Source organism: Ctenopharyngodon idella, chromosome 23 (genome assembly GCF_019924925.1).
Source record: "Ctenopharyngodon idella isolate HZGC_01 chromosome 23, HZGC01, whole genome shotgun sequence".
NCBI lineage: Eukaryota > Metazoa > Chordata > Actinopteri > Cypriniformes > Xenocyprididae > Ctenopharyngodon > Ctenopharyngodon idella.
Window position 1 is genome coordinate 1,140,001 of NC_067242.1, and position 15,459 is coordinate 1,155,459.

Consider the following 15,459-nt stretch of genomic DNA (forward strand, 5'->3'; position numbering starts at 1 on the left):
ACTGATGTGTTTTCTGATTCAATTTTGCATTTTTTCTGATTCACTGATGTGTTTTCTGATTTAATTTTGCATTTTTTTCTGATTCACTATTGTGTTTTCTGATTCAGTGGTGTTTTGTCTGATTCACCGATGTGTTTTCTAATTCAATATTGTCTTTTCTGATTCACTGTTGTGTTTTCTGATTCAATTTTGCATTTTTTACGATTCACTGATGTGTTTTCTGATTCAATATTGTCTTTTCTGATTCACTGTTGTGTTTTCTGATTCAATTTTGCATTTTTTCTGATTCACTATTGTGTTTTCTGATTCATTGTTGTCTTTTCTGATTCACTGTTGTGTTTTCTGATTCAGTGGTGTTTTGTCTGATTCACCGATGTGTTTTCTAATTCAATATTGTCTTTTCTGATTCACTGTTGTGTTTTCTGATTCAATTTTGCATTTTTTCCGATTCACTGATGTGTTTTCTGATTCAATTTTGCATTTTTTCTGATTCACTGATGTGTTTTCTGATTCAATTTTGCATTTTTTCTGATTCACTGATGTGTTTTCTGATTCAATTTTGCATTTTTTCTGATTCACTATTGTGTTTTCTGATTCATTGTTGTCTTTTCTGATTCACTGTTGTGTTTTCTGATTCAGTGGTGTTTTGTCTGATTCACCGATGTGTTTTCTAATTCAATATTGTCTTTTCTGATTCACTGATGTGTTTTCTGATTCAATTTTGCATTTTTTCTGATTCACTATTGTGTTTTCTGATTCATTGTTGTCTTTTCTGATTCACTGTTGTGTTTTCTGATTCAGTGGTGTTTTGTCTGATTCACCGATGTGTTTTCTAATTCAATATTGTCTTTTCTGATTCACTGTTGTGTTTTCTGATTCAATTTTGCATTTTTTCCGATTCCCTTATGTGTTTTCTGATTCAATTTTGCATTTTTTCCGATTCACTGATGTGTTTTCTGATTCAATATTGTCTTTTCTGATTCACTGTTGTGTTTTCTGATTCAATTTTGCATTTTTTCTGATTCACTATTGTGTTTTCTGATTCAATTTTGCATTTTTTCTGATTCACTATCGTGTTTTCTGATTCATTGTTGTCTTTTCTGATTCACTGTTGTGTTTTCCGATTCAGTGGTGTTTTGTCTGATTCACCGATGTGTTTTCTAATTCAATATTGTCTTTTCTGATTCACTGTTGTGTTTTCTGATTCAATTTTGCATTTTTTCCGATTCACTGATGTGTTTTCTGATTCAATTTTGCATTTTTTCTGATTCACTGTTGTGTTTTCTGATTCAATTTTGCATTTTTTCCGATTCACTGATGTGTTTTCTGATTCAATTTTGCATTTTTTCTGATTCACTGATGTGTTTTCTGATTCAATTTTGCATTTTTTCCAATTCACTGATGTGTTTTCTGATTCAATACTGTCTTTTCTGATTCATTGTTGTCTTTTCTGATTTGCTGTAGTGTTTTCTGATTCTCTGTTGTTTTTTTTCTGATTCACTGTTGTGTTTTTCTGATTCAGTGTTGTATTTTCTAATTCGCTGTTGTCTTTTCTGATTTGCTGTTGTCTTTTCTGATTCACTGATGTGTTTTCTGATTCAATGTTGTCTTTTTTGTTTTTTTCTGATTCAGTGTTGTCTTTTCTGATTCACTGATGTGTTTTCTGATTCAATGTTGTCTTTTTTGTTTTTTTCTGATTCAGTTTTGTCTTTTCTGATTCACTGTTTTCTTTTCTGTTTCGTTGTTGTCTTTTTTGATTCAGTGTTGTCTTTTCTGATTCTTTGTTTTTTTCTGATTCACTGTGTTTTCCGATTCACTGTTGTCTTTTCTGATTCACTGATGTGTTTTCTGATTCACTGTTGTCTTTTCTAATTTGTGATTTTCATTTGCACTTCAGGGTCACCATATAAATATGATTAATGTGTTTCTGGTTTGGTATTGATGAAGGGCACTTGAGCCTTATAGACGATCGGGCTGTGGACATATGACAAGAAATTTGAAAAAAAAAGCTTCTTACCAATGGTCCTTGTGTATCAAAAACCCCCGAGAGGTTGAAGACTCCTTCAGTGTCATTGAGCATTAACTGAGGGTGAGAAGGAGTTGCACTGTAATTAGCACCCAGTAATGAATCCAGTGTGACCTTTGAAGAAAAGACATTAATCGACTCACCTCATGCAGGTTGATGACCGGTCCAGGGGGTCCGGGAGGCCCTGGAGGTCCAGGTAAACTAACTCCATCCAGACCTCTCTCTCCCTGAAACACATAAACTATTAACATCAAAGCAGACGCTGTGTCTCTGAGAGAGAAACATCAGAAATGTGAATTGCCTACAAACCTTCTGACCCATATCACCTTTCTCTCCCCTTTCCCCCTGAAAAAAGTAAAAAACAAAAACAAATTTAAAACATTTTTAGATGTTTTATGATCAAAAAGGATATATAAGTTGATGGGGAAAAGAATGACTAGATTGTGCAAATTTTTATAGCGTATTTTGTTTTTTATGTTTACTTGTGGCCCAGTCAGTCCAGGTGACCCAGGCTGTCCATCAGCTCCTTTGACACCTGGCTCCCCCTAGTGGAGTTGAGGAGAAATGATTATGCAAAGTTAAAACTTTAAATGTTAAATCAAATGTTAAATGAATGTCTGTGTGGCACTAACACATAGTAGAAGTCTTATAATACTGATATAATATGTAAAATATACACTAAATAATAAATATTATAGTTCTGCTGTGCAGAACATCTATGAATTTGTGATGCTATATTAATGGTGTTTATGACAGATCATGGGAGCAATTTATTTACAATATATTAAGTGGAATCTTACTATCCCGAATCCAACTTCTGCAGCTTTGTGTATTATGTAATATAAAGCCATTATAATGTGTTTTTTACTCTGAATTACACTAAGAAGAAGGGGTTCAAAGCCTGTGATGCAGTGATTCCACTGACCCTCACACATGTGTTGAAGATAGAGAGGCTAATGGGGAACACGTGGGTGGGAACAGCATGCTTCCTTTGGAAAGCGGGAATGGAAACAGTTGTAGAAGTGTGTGTATGAATGTGATGATGCTTTTGTGTGAACCGACCTTCACTGAAACGCCCGGAGGGCCGTCGGCTCCATCTTTCCCCTAAAAGTGTAGAGTTTGGTTTATTTAAACAGAGTGTAGAGGAACAAATCTGAGGTTTTGCACATCTTACACTAATGAAGGTCTTTATGACAGAAATGCATTCTCTAAATGTTGATTCCCAGGTATAAGAACCCTGGGTGTGACAGGTAAAATCACAAGGCAGATGCTATAACAAAGTTTTTACAGTATTGACAGATCATGTAAGCCAGATTTATTTTTGTGCAGATCTCCATTAGAGCATCTACCTGTGGTCCTGGTGGTCCTGGGAGCCCAGGAAGACCCTGAGGGGGAGAACATGCATGAGAATGAGCTGCAGTTCGGCTGTAACACCCAGAAAAGTCTCTGTGAGTGTAAATGTACGTACGGGTGGCCCTCTGGGCAGCACAGCTCTGAAGCCACTGTTTCCATCGAGACCTGACCCCTCCAAATCCTGCGGCAAGAAGGACAATAAAACAATCAGAAATACTGTATAACCAACAAAAAACAAAAACATTGCAGCATCTTTCGAAAGGCTCAATTCAAAAGCTAAATCCACAGGAGGCTTTACTTTCAACTGCAAGTATCAACTTTACTTTCAAGTGTTTTCAGTTCTTTACACAAAATCTAATATCCGATAAAAGGATAAATAATAAAACATCCAGCACTCGCATGTAAAAAAAGGATAAATAACAAAAAAGAATATAAAACAAAGAAAGAATAAATAAATGAATTATTAAAAAGATAAATAAATAAAAGAATAAAAAATAAAAAAAATAAATCATTTTAAATAGAATAAAAAAAACTTAAATAAATACATAAATATAAATAAATAAAAGAATAAAAGAATGAATAACATAATACATTAATGGCTAAATAACTAAAATAATGAATAAATAAAAATGATAAATAAATTTAAAAAAATTGAGTAAAAATAAATAAATAATAAACAACTAAATAAATAAAAGATAAACAAACAAAAGAACAAAAAATAAATATGTAAAAAAATAATCATTTTAAAAAGAAAACATACATAAATACATAAATATAAATGATTAACTAAATAAATGAATAAAATAAATAATATATTAATGAACAAATAACTAAAACAATGAAAAAATAATAAATAAATAAGTAAAAAATAAGTAAAAACAATTGAGTAAAAATAAATAAATAAATAAAAACTAAATAAACAAATAAAAGAATAAAAAATAAATACGTAAAAAATAAATAATTTAAAAAAGAAAACATACATAAACACATAAATATAAATTAATAAATAAATAAATAAAGAATACATTAATGAATAAATAACTAAAATAATGAATACATAAACACATAAATAATATAAATAAATAAAGGATAAGTAAATAAATGAAAAAATAAAAATAAGTAAAAAAATAAAAAATAAGTAATAAATGAATAAATAAATAAATACATACATGCTAACCCTAACCCACGCATGCATTCTCAATCATTCTCAATCATTCCACTGATTTAAACCAGCCAAATATACACAAACACACCATCATGTCGAAGCTGAAGGCTTTTCCTGGCGGTCCGGGGGGTCCAGGAGGCCCCGGCTGCCCTCTGGGGCCCTCAGCTCCCTCAGGCCCTCGCTGTCCCGCGACCCCTGGATCACCCTACGAGACGAACAAAGAGCAGCATCAGTTCTGAAGTTACTTAATACATCTCCGACTTGTTTGCTAATGTTTAACACGTGTTTACTCATAATTTAAAGTAGTTACTGTATCAAAGCAGCTTCCCCGACACTGCGGATCTGAAACATTACGATGATCCAAATGAAATTACCTTTGGTCCAATGATTCCAGGTAAACCTGGTTCACCCTGCCAAAAAAACACAAGATGTGCTCTGTCAATGGAAAACTAATGGAAAAGAGCATCTTCCACAGCTCGGAGCAGAACAAGACTGCGGAGATGAGGACATTTTTAGTTTGAAACAGAAATGATCCAATTTTTACATATAATAATAATCACAATTACATTTTCAAATATACCTACAGAATTAAATAAAGACTAAAATCATCAAACACTGGTGAAGACACATGTAAGAAAACAGATTATATCCTTGCCATATTTCCTATAAAAACATCTTACTTTTTGCCCTTGTTCTCCGTCTTTCCCTGGTTCACCGTCTCGTCCATTCGCACCCTAAAGCGACAGAAATCACCACATAAGGACCTCCTGCACTTCACACACACACATTAAGATCAAATATAACACCAGCGACAGATAACAGTCGTCATCTGAAGAGTGTTTTCACACTTCTCAAATCCCATTGTCATTTCTTCACTCAGGTGTCAGCCTTTTGTTGACCGTCTTTCATGATTTTACATTGCAAGGTTAACACAAGCTGTGGCTGTGACGCTCTGGTCCTCTTCGTTTAGAGGTCACACTTACTGACCGAAGCCTTGGAATGTAACTTTTTTGTTTTTCAGGGAAACCTGACAAAAACAGTGTATTATTTTAAATAGGGGAAAATGGGTAATAAAAATTGCGTAAATACTGCATAGTATCATAAAACCCCTAAAAATTTTAAATAATCAAAAAAAAAAAAAACAACAAAAAAAACAAACAAACAAACAAACAAAAATTTTATGTAAAATGTAACTTTTTTGTTTTTCAGGGAAACCAATGTAATATATTTTTGCTCAGTAGTATTTTTTCATTATTATTTAAAATTTTGAGGCAATTTTATGATACTATGTTTACACAATTTTTATTGAAAATAATACACAATTTTTTTCTAATATATGTTTAATTTTTTTTTTTTTTTTGCAATTAAAGCAGTATTCCATGTTAAAATAGAGACAAAGCATATAAAAAAAAATTTTTTGAAGGTAGATTAGTGCCATCTGGTGTGAGTAAAAAAAAGAAAAACTTATGTAATGCTGTGGTGTAACCACTAGATGCCTGTATAGTTCTATATAAAGCAGCTTATACAGTCAAACCAAAATGTATTCAGACTCCTTGAACATTTCATTCATTAATACAGTTTCATTATAGTTTAAAAAAATGGTAATATGACAAATATGACAAGATCTCGGAGTTAAACTGTGTCAGAAAAAAATAATCTTAATTATGTCAGATAACACTTAAAGGAATAGTTCACCCAAAAATGAAAATTTGATGTTTATCTGTGGTGTATTAAAGGTAAAAAATTATATAAATACTGTTCGGTTTCTCGCACAAACCGATCGTTTCGTGTCTTAGGACATCAATGTGTCGTCACGAGCCGCAGGGTTTAATTTGGATTTGTCTGTGCATGTTTTTTTGACTCTTATAGATGGAGTTCCCATTGACATGCATTATACGACTGACAGACTGCAATGGTTGGAGTTAAAAATCATCATTTGTGTTCTACTGAAGAAACAAAGTCACCTACATCTTGGAGGCCCTGGGGGTAAGCAGATAAACATCACATTTTTGGGTGAACTATCCCTTTAAGCAAAACATGGTCAGGTCAAAGTGTCTGAATAATTTTTGGTTAAAATTTGTTATCAATTTTACTGGTATTAATAATTTTAGGGTATAATATGTCACAGTTTACTTTATTTTGCTATCCTCACTTACATAAATGAACTATAGTGTCCTGAACCCACTAGTAAAAATATATCAAAAATATCGGAATAATTTTTGACTTGACTGTAAATTCTGTAGTGTTTTTTTTTTAGACATAAATATTTATTTAAATAAGTTGTGGCGTTGGATTTATACTTAGACATTCTCAAAGGCTACTTTTTTGTTTGAAATGTTGATTTGAAGTGTCAGTTTTTGCATTAATTTTACTACAGTCGAACCTGGACATTTTGTCACACATAACATCAAAATTCAATAAAAATGTAACAAAAATGAACAGGTATGTTTTATCACAGCTTAATACATCTGGGTCTGATCTGATTCCAACCTCTTCTGAGTCTTTTGGCTCAATTTTACCATACCATTTTGCAAAAACGTGCTCTGTGTTATAGTCACTAGTTCACACACACATATATATATATATATATATATATATGTATATATATATGTATGTGTATGTGTGTGTGTGTGTGTGTGTGTTTGCACTTTTTTCCTGCACAGTGGCTGAATTGTAGTTTGTACCAGCAAAAGATTCTCTGAGGTACTGTATTTTTTGGTATTTCCCATTAATTTCCTATGCCGGTCATTTTTGACCGCAAAAGAGCCAAGGAGCCTTTAACATATCCGAATCATGTCCATGATGTTTTTGTGTGTTTACATAGCTAATGCGACAAAAGTCACCAACTGTCATCCCACTCCGATGAAGCAAAAAAAAAAAAATTAAATTTCAAAACGTACAATTTTTTGGGTCATTTCTGACCGAAGAGGACCAGAGGGTTAAGCAGAAAACGGGTAATTAGTTGAAGTTTAGCGTTAGGCCGCATTTCAAAAGGCAGCTTCCCCCATCGTAACATGTTCCATGATTCAAGCTGAGCAGATGAATATCAGTTCATATGAAGAAGAAATGAAGCCCAAACTTCTTCATCTTCACCCAATATCAGTCCATCACTCTCCTGCAGGCTGATCTGTGCTTGATTCACAGCTTTATGGGCCAGTGTTCATCTGAAAACTTTATTGGATTATTACGCTATCTGATTTTCACCCAAGACAAAACATTTGGGAACAATTACATCAATCTGGAGGTCTGGATAACTGTGTAATGTGATGTTTCACAGAGCTGTAATAACCCTTAAAACAGAGCGAGAACAGCAATGCCAAAGCATCTTAAAGGCCTTTAATTAAGTAATCACTAAATGTATCTGTTTTAAGAGCGCTGTGGTTTCAGTCCATACTGAACAGCTGACAGGACACAAAATGCTTTGATTTCATTCAAAACAATATCTTCTCAAAATCATGTTTCCGTTATATATAGTGTAGTAACACCCTGACAACCATCCATCGAAGAATCGACTTTTTCCTGATCTGTACAATGAAGTCTAATGCTTAGAACAAAATCCCCTTATTCAGTCAGAACTAGTTTTCTGCATCATTTTTGAATGACACTTGCTCACATAAACACTTCATTTTGATGTGATTCACCGTTCAGAAGGGTGAGTGTGATGAAAGCAAAAGCGTTAAGATTTGTGTGTGTCTGGAACACGATGGGAAGAAACAACTGCCTTTTTGGCCCATGGTTTCAGTTTACCATCTGGGACCAGGAGCTCTACCTCGGCTGAGTCCAGCTCAAATCCAGAGCCACTAACCCAGTCCTCAATCACCTGCAACACAGGGTACAAGCGTCGGCCTTGAAATAAAGGATTCTGCTTAATCTAGTTAATCAGGACTGCTGAAACCTGCTGAGATGAATAGTTCGGTCAAAATAAAAGTTCTCATCTCGTTCCAAACCTGTATGACTTTATCTGACAGATGCTTGACAGAATGTTCATGCTGCTCTTTTCCGCACAATGAACGTGACTAAGGCTGTCAAGCTACACAAATGACCAGAAACACTACAAAAGGTGCCATAAAAGTGGACAAACATGTTTTGTAAAGAAGTCTCTTCTGCTCACCAAGACTGCATTTATTTGATCAAAAATACAGTAAAAAAATGAGAAATATTATTACAATATAAAATATCTGTTTTCTATGTGAATATATAGTGTAATTTATTCCTGTGATCAAAGCTGAATTTTCAGCATCATTACTCCAGTCTTCAGTGTCACATGATCCTTCAGAAATCATTCTAATATGATGATTTGTTGATCAAGAAAAATTTATTATTATTATTAATGTTGAAAACAGTTCATATTTTTGTGGAAGCCGTCATACATTTTATTTTTCAGGATTCTTTGATGAATAAAAAGTTCAAAAGAACAGCATTTATTTGAAATAGAATATTTTGTAACATTATTGTAACATTTTGGTCAATTTAATTCCTTTTTCTTTTTCTTGTATATTCATATGATACTCTTTAAGACTCAATATTTGTATATATTTTATGGCTTCAGAAGTCTTAGAATACAAAAACAATGTGTGCAGACTACTTTTAGGTTGCTTTCAGCTTAAACCAGCTAAGACAACTAGCCTAGGCTGGTTTTTGCTGTTTTTTAGCTTCTTTTTTTTTTTCTGATTCAGCTGGTTTTAACCAATTTTTCACTGATTTTAACTGTTTTTTAGCTGGCTTTTTTTTTTTTTTTTTTTTTTTTTACTAAATCAGCTGGTTTTACTTAGTTTTAGCTGGATTATTTCCCTTTATGTTGGCAATATGTGAAATAATGTTAAAAACATGTTAATCATGCTAGAACATGCTAATCATGCTAGAAACATGCTAGGAACATGCTAATCATGCTAGGAACATGCGAGAAACTTGGTAATCATGCTAGACACGTTAGTAACATGTTAATTATGCTAGAAACATGCTAGCAACATGCTAGTAACATGCTAATCATGCTAGAAACATGCCAGAAACTTGCTAATCATGCTAGACACATGACAGTAACATGTTAATTATGCTAGAAACATGCTAGAAACTTGCTAATAATGCTAAACACATGTTAATGACAATGTTAATGACATGTTAATCATGATAGAAACATGGTAGCAAAATGCTAGTAACTTGCAAATCATGCTAGTAACATGCTAATCATGCTAACAACATGCTAGTAACTTGCTAATCATGTTAACAACAAGCTAGTAACATGCTAATCATGCTAGAAACATGCCAGAAACTTGCTAATCATGCTAGACACACGTTAGTAACATGTTAATTATGCTAGAAACATGGTAGCAACCCTGGCTTTTAAAACTACTAAACTAAAACTTGAACTATTTCAAACTGAAAACCTTCAAACTTCAGGTTTTTAAAACTGACTAGGCTTTTTCAAGCCAACTTAAAGTTTGTCTACGTACTTTACTCATCTAGTTTTATAGTGAACTGTTCCCTTAACTTTAGCTTAGTTTGAAAGACGGCTCTATAATGTCTTGCTTAAATCTCATAGGTTGTTATTACTATGATGCAGCACAGTACAAGAAGCTTTACTCACCGGAATTCCAGGTTTACCCATCTCCCCATCTGTTCCAGGAGCTCCTGGGGGCCCGACTGGCCCTGGATGAAGGCCAACAGAAGGCCCAGGAGGGCCCGGCCGTCCCGGTGGCCCCGGTGGACCTGGAGGACCCTGGTGGGAGTCCAGCAAAACACTGAGTACTAAATTCATTGTCTTGCAATTCATATCTTACACATTCATATAATGACTACCTCATGTCTCATTTTGTTCAGTGTTAAATCATTTTACGAGTTGACTTATGGCCGTTCATTCCACATGGAATCCAGCTCCTTTGATTATTTCAACCCAGGAGCCAAGAGGTCGCATCAGCAAAGACAACTTAATTTTCACAGACTATAACTCACCCGTATCACCTCTGTGTCACTGTCCAAGTCCACGAAGCTCGAGCCCGAGCCCGAGCCATCAATGCCGTCCTGCACATGGGAAAGCCTCAGTGAGCTCACTTACAGTCCATCTGCTGTTATGGAATGATTCAGTGACGTACATTATTATAGAAATATGTACATAATAATGCACATACCAGATACTTAAATGTCCCTGGAAGTCCTGGCGGCCCCGGAGGTCCAGGCGGCCCCACGATGCCCACACCAGGATCGCCCTAGTGAACAAAACATCAGTGGAAAACAGTGGATAGTTTGCTGTGATTAGTCGAAAATTATCATGTTATAGAGTGCATTAGTGGTGCCTGCCCAATGTTTCCCATTAATTTCTCCCATTCAGATTTTAAAAAGTCTTCGTTTAAGAGTTATAATAAGCCTTGAACTGAACCAACCAGCTAAGATAGAATGGAGAAAATAAATTAAGCTCTGGTACTCTAGAGGTTTGTTAGGCATGCTAGTTGCAAAAAATATTCAGCAAATGTGTGTCCTACCTTGTCACCTTTGGGACCTGGATCTCCAGGAAGGCCTGGGAATCCCGGAGGTCCAACCTCTCCCTACATGTGATGGAAAAGGAACAGAACAAAACAAATGTTTAAATTAATTCTTGTTAGTTGCATCTAAAGGAAAGTAATAGGGCTGCTTGAACACATGTGTGCAGCGAAGCCTTAGATCGAACAGAAAGAAAACGAGGTCACGACCCCTGGACTGGGGTTTAATCAGCCGTACAGGTGCACGGACAGGTGCGCACGCTCCCACTCGAACACAGCCGCAGATGAAAGCCTCACACACCCAACAAGCTGCTCCCCAATTCGCTGGCCGTGCCTCACAAATAATGAGGCTGCGTCGATTCATGTTACTAAATCATTTCCATGTAATTCCTCTGTGAGGCAAGCGTCTGGTGGGAGTGAGTTTAGACGGGCAAAACATGATTAAAACCTACAGTCTATAGTGTGCTAATGAAGCAACAATTTAGTATAAAATGATGAAGTGGCACATAAATGTTACATGTCTAATCTGTTCTGTGGTTCTGCTCTCTGTGACCCAGTTTTCCTGAATTGTCCTGATTTGTCATTATTTACACATGGTGTCTAGTTAATTATCTCATTAGTTTCCTTGTTTGGTCCATGCTTGTAAGTCCTCAGTTCTCCCTCAGTGTTTGTTGGATCTTGCTTATGTTGGTGGGTAATTCTTTCATGTCTATTTAAAGTCTATTTCATAGTGTTTATCTTCGTCTTTGTGAGCTTTATTACACGAACCATTACAGAAGAACAGACCTAAACAGTATCATTGCAGTGTTTTTCCTTCCAGTTTGATTTTGATTTTTGTTTTCCCATGGACCTTCCCACAGTCCAGCTTGGAGCAGGGAGACCGTCTGCTGGAAGAACACACTCAGAACTTCATCCATCTGGCGTGCCTTACGCACTACCCTGATCGCTCGCTCTGTGTTTTTTACCACACCAGGGGGGATCCAGCGGATGGTCCAAAAGGGGATTTCGCCGCTTCCATGGAGTGGGTGCTGGTGAAAAACAACTCATCTTTCACCATCGGCCCTGTGGAGGATGACTCCGCCACCAGCCCCACTCCATCACCGCCAGAGACCAACCATCCACCACCGGCAAACAACGTGACGGGGATGTTGCATGTGCCCACCGCAGACCGCGGAGACCGGCATACCGCGATTGATGAACCCGAACGGAGGAAGAGGTTGGAGGGAGTCATCGCCCCGAAGCCCAATCCACAACAAACATCTGACCAGGTGCGCGAGCCGGAGTTGTGCCGAATTTCAACTCCCTGCCAAATTATTACCCTCTTGGTTGAAGTCGCTACCTGATTGCCTAATCCTAACCCCACCCCTAATCCTAATCCCTCCCCACACCTAATCCTAAACCTACCAATACAAGGGGGGTAATAATTTGGCGGGGGTCAGAATTTGGCACAACACCGGAAACACCACGGATCGTCAAGGGAGTACTTGTGGAGCTCGGCGGCCTGGAGGGAAGCCCTGTCCACACCCCCGCCGCAGTGAGTCAGTTGAGCCTGGCCTCTGGAGCTTATTATGAGACACTAAAGGACATTTTTGAGGTAGATCTTATTGACGTTTTTGGAAAGGTTATACCCAGTGCCCCTGTATCTCCAGTGCTCTCTGTAGCTCCAGTGTTTCCTGTTTCTCCAGCACCTCCTGTGTCTCCAGAATACCCGCCCAGCCTCCCTCTCCCACCTCCTAATCAGCCAGTTTCTCAGCCCCGCCTCCACTGATGTCCTTCTGCCTTTCTGCAGCTTCCATATGTGTTGAAGACCTGCCCAGTGTCTTCAGGCCATCAGCTCTACCCAGCACAGAGGATCCCCTGGTTCCACCTCTAGCCTCTCGGCCCATCGCTCCACCTCGACCTGTTGACACATCGGCTCCGCCTTGGCTCCTCCCTCCCTCAGTTCCACTGGAAACCATCGGCCATAGGGCTTCTCTGGGCTCCCTCGTCCCTCCAGCTCCGCCTTGGTGAGTCGTCGACCTGCCTGCACCTTCGGCTCCGTCTGGCTCCGAAGGCTCCGTCTGGCTTACAAAAGTCCATAGTAAAAATAGTCCATGGTGGAGGACTATTTTTACTATGGACTTTTGCTTTTCCCTTGCTCCACGCCCTCCTTCTTTGTTTCTACGGCGCGAAGACGAGTCTTTCCAGGAGGGGACAAACTGTTACATGTCTAATCTGTTCTGTAGTTCTGCTCTCTGTGACCCAGTTTTTCTGAGTTGTCCTGATTTGTCATTATTTACACCTGGTGTCTAGTTAATTATCTCATTAGTTCCCTTGTTGGGTCCATGCTTATAAGTCCTCAGTTCTCCCTCGGTTCTCGTTTATGTTGGCATGTGATTCTTTCTTTCCTGTCTCCAATATATTTGTCATTAAAGTCTGTTTCCTAGTGTCTATCTTCATATTCGTGAGCTTTATTAAACCGTTACAATAAAAGGTTTGACACTGACTTTGACTTCAGTTTTTTGTTAGTTTTAGTTTTGGTTCTTTGGACATAAAGTGTACATTTCTCAAGCATTTTCGTATTGATATCAATTTCTTGAGGTTACTAGCAAAAAGTTACTCACACACAAAAGTCTTACTGACCCCAAACTTTTGAACAGTAGAGTATATCGATAATAAACCCTCGTTATTCAATTCCATTTTTTATGTTTAATTGTTTTATATTTCATAACTCTTTTGTATTTATCTATACAGAAACTGACTTTCACAAAGCGTGGGTCTGAAGTGTAGATACTTACAGTGGCTCCGTCTTTTCCTGGACCTCCCTGAAAGACAAAAACAACCTTAATACAGCATACATGTCCTTTCTCTTGTGTGTTCAGCTCACTAAGAATATGAAAGATTACATGGAATCTTGAAGACATGTGTAATTGTGACTGAACATTTGCTTATAAAGGACATTTGTGAAGCGTTAATGCTGTGTTCTTCATCACGTTCAGGTCAGGGTTACTCACCGTCTGGCCGTCTTGTCCTGGTGCTCCTGGAGGTCCAGCCGGCCCCTGTGGGCCCCGGGGCCCTGGTTCTCCTGGACTCAAAGGTATTCCAAGTGGACTGATGGGAGCTGGTGGTCCGGGTGGTCCAGGCGGTCCTTGTGGACCTCGATCTCCTTTTTCTCCTTTCTGCATGGTAATGACCTGTGAAACAACAACAATCAACTGTTATTATCATGAAAGGAAGCGTGAAAGACAAGAGAATAAATCAGAGTCTGTGACTCACATTTCTGTCTTGAGAGGCTCCCTCTGATCTGATTGGCTCTGAAAAACACAAACAGATATCATGATGGATCTGTTCCTGTCATACTTTAAATAACATAAATAATAAATGCAGCAGTAGCATATAAAAAAAAAAATCTGCATAAACAAATCAAATGATTTGCAGCCTCTTTGATTGCTTGTGATGTAAAATATGATCTAGTGAATAACAAATTATTGCTCAAACGACTGGTCAAAAAGAGAGAAAAAAAACTATATGAAAGAAAGGGAAAATTGAAAATGATTTGAAAATGACTCTTGTAAATGCTTCTGCGTTCACCTTTTGGATTGTTGAGAAGCATGTCGTCCCCAGAGCTCTCTGCCCAGTCTTCATCATCTGTTTGTGTGTAGAATGTGGGAGTTTCAGTAGGTGGCGCTCTCATTGGACTGCTCTCAACATCCTCCGGCTGAACGGCAAAAAAACAATGAAAATACATCAAACACAGTCTGGCAATCACAAAATAACCCTGTAGCAGTGAACAATCCATCACACAAACATTTAAAGACCATGTGAAATCACAATCTTGTGGCTTTTAAAGATAAATAGTAGCACATAAAATTTATATGATAAAAAATAATTAAATAATCTTTGAAAAATTGCACTAATAAATCATATATTTTAAATAACAAGGATATCATGTGATTTTTGGCCGAATATATATATATTTGCTATGTACAAAAAAATGACAAACGCAATGCAAAAGTATCACACAGCATTAGATGAGATTTCCCTGTTCCCCACAGCTTCTGTGAATGTGTTCGGTTGAACCTGTCTCCCTCTGCTGGACAGAGCGCAGCCCTCATCATCTGCTAATTGTGTGCTTTGAGGAGGACATGGAAAACAGGACTGTCCTCTTAAAACATTTGACTTTGAAACAAAAGAGTACTGTATGTGACTGCAAGGATAACCATTAAATGCTGCTGTCACTCACCATGGTATATTCTCTCTCTTCAAGCACTTTCTTCACTTCGTTGCCGGTCTCTCTGTCATCGTAGATGTCATCACCGCTTCCGTAACCGGACGCCTGAAACAGCATTGAGACACGGTTTATTTCCTGTTTATTTGTGATTCATTTTAGTTTTCTTTTTAATGCATTTGAAACCAAATCCATGATTTAAAAAACAGATTTACAATCCATTTGTTGTACTCCA

General features: G+C 37.1%; 1 protein-coding gene across 7 annotated transcripts in view; it reads right to left on the reverse strand.

Moving 5' to 3' along the window:
- col15a1a (collagen, type XV, alpha 1a) overlaps positions 1-15,459 on the reverse strand; it is an 80,147-nt gene that overhangs the window by 22,150 nt on the left and 42,538 nt on the right. For all 7 annotated transcript variants that reach the window (XM_051882876.1, XM_051882879.1, XM_051882878.1 and 4 more), the window contains exons 5-23: positions 15,240-15,332; positions 14,588-14,714; positions 14,273-14,310; positions 14,011-14,190; positions 13,795-13,821; positions 11,021-11,083; positions 10,670-10,747; positions 10,494-10,562; positions 10,129-10,260; positions 5,225-5,278; positions 4,919-4,954; positions 4,633-4,749; positions 3,495-3,560; positions 3,376-3,411; positions 3,089-3,130; positions 2,509-2,571; positions 2,336-2,371; positions 2,170-2,253; positions 2,018-2,083 (exon numbers count right to left, since the gene is read on the reverse strand). In XM_051882876.1, coding sequence (XP_051738836.1) covers positions 2,018-2,083; positions 2,170-2,253; positions 2,336-2,371; positions 2,509-2,571; positions 3,089-3,130; positions 3,376-3,411; positions 3,495-3,560; positions 4,633-4,749; positions 4,919-4,954; positions 5,225-5,278; positions 10,129-10,260; positions 10,494-10,562; positions 10,670-10,747; positions 11,021-11,083; positions 13,795-13,821; positions 14,011-14,190; positions 14,273-14,310; positions 14,588-14,714; positions 15,240-15,332 — 1,407 coding nt within the window. The remainder of the gene's footprint in view (positions 1-2,017; positions 2,084-2,169; positions 2,254-2,335; positions 2,372-2,508; positions 2,572-3,088; positions 3,131-3,375; positions 3,412-3,494; positions 3,561-4,632; positions 4,750-4,918; positions 4,955-5,224; positions 5,279-10,128; positions 10,261-10,493; positions 10,563-10,669; positions 10,748-11,020; positions 11,084-13,794; positions 13,822-14,010; positions 14,191-14,272; positions 14,311-14,587; positions 14,715-15,239; positions 15,333-15,459) is intronic.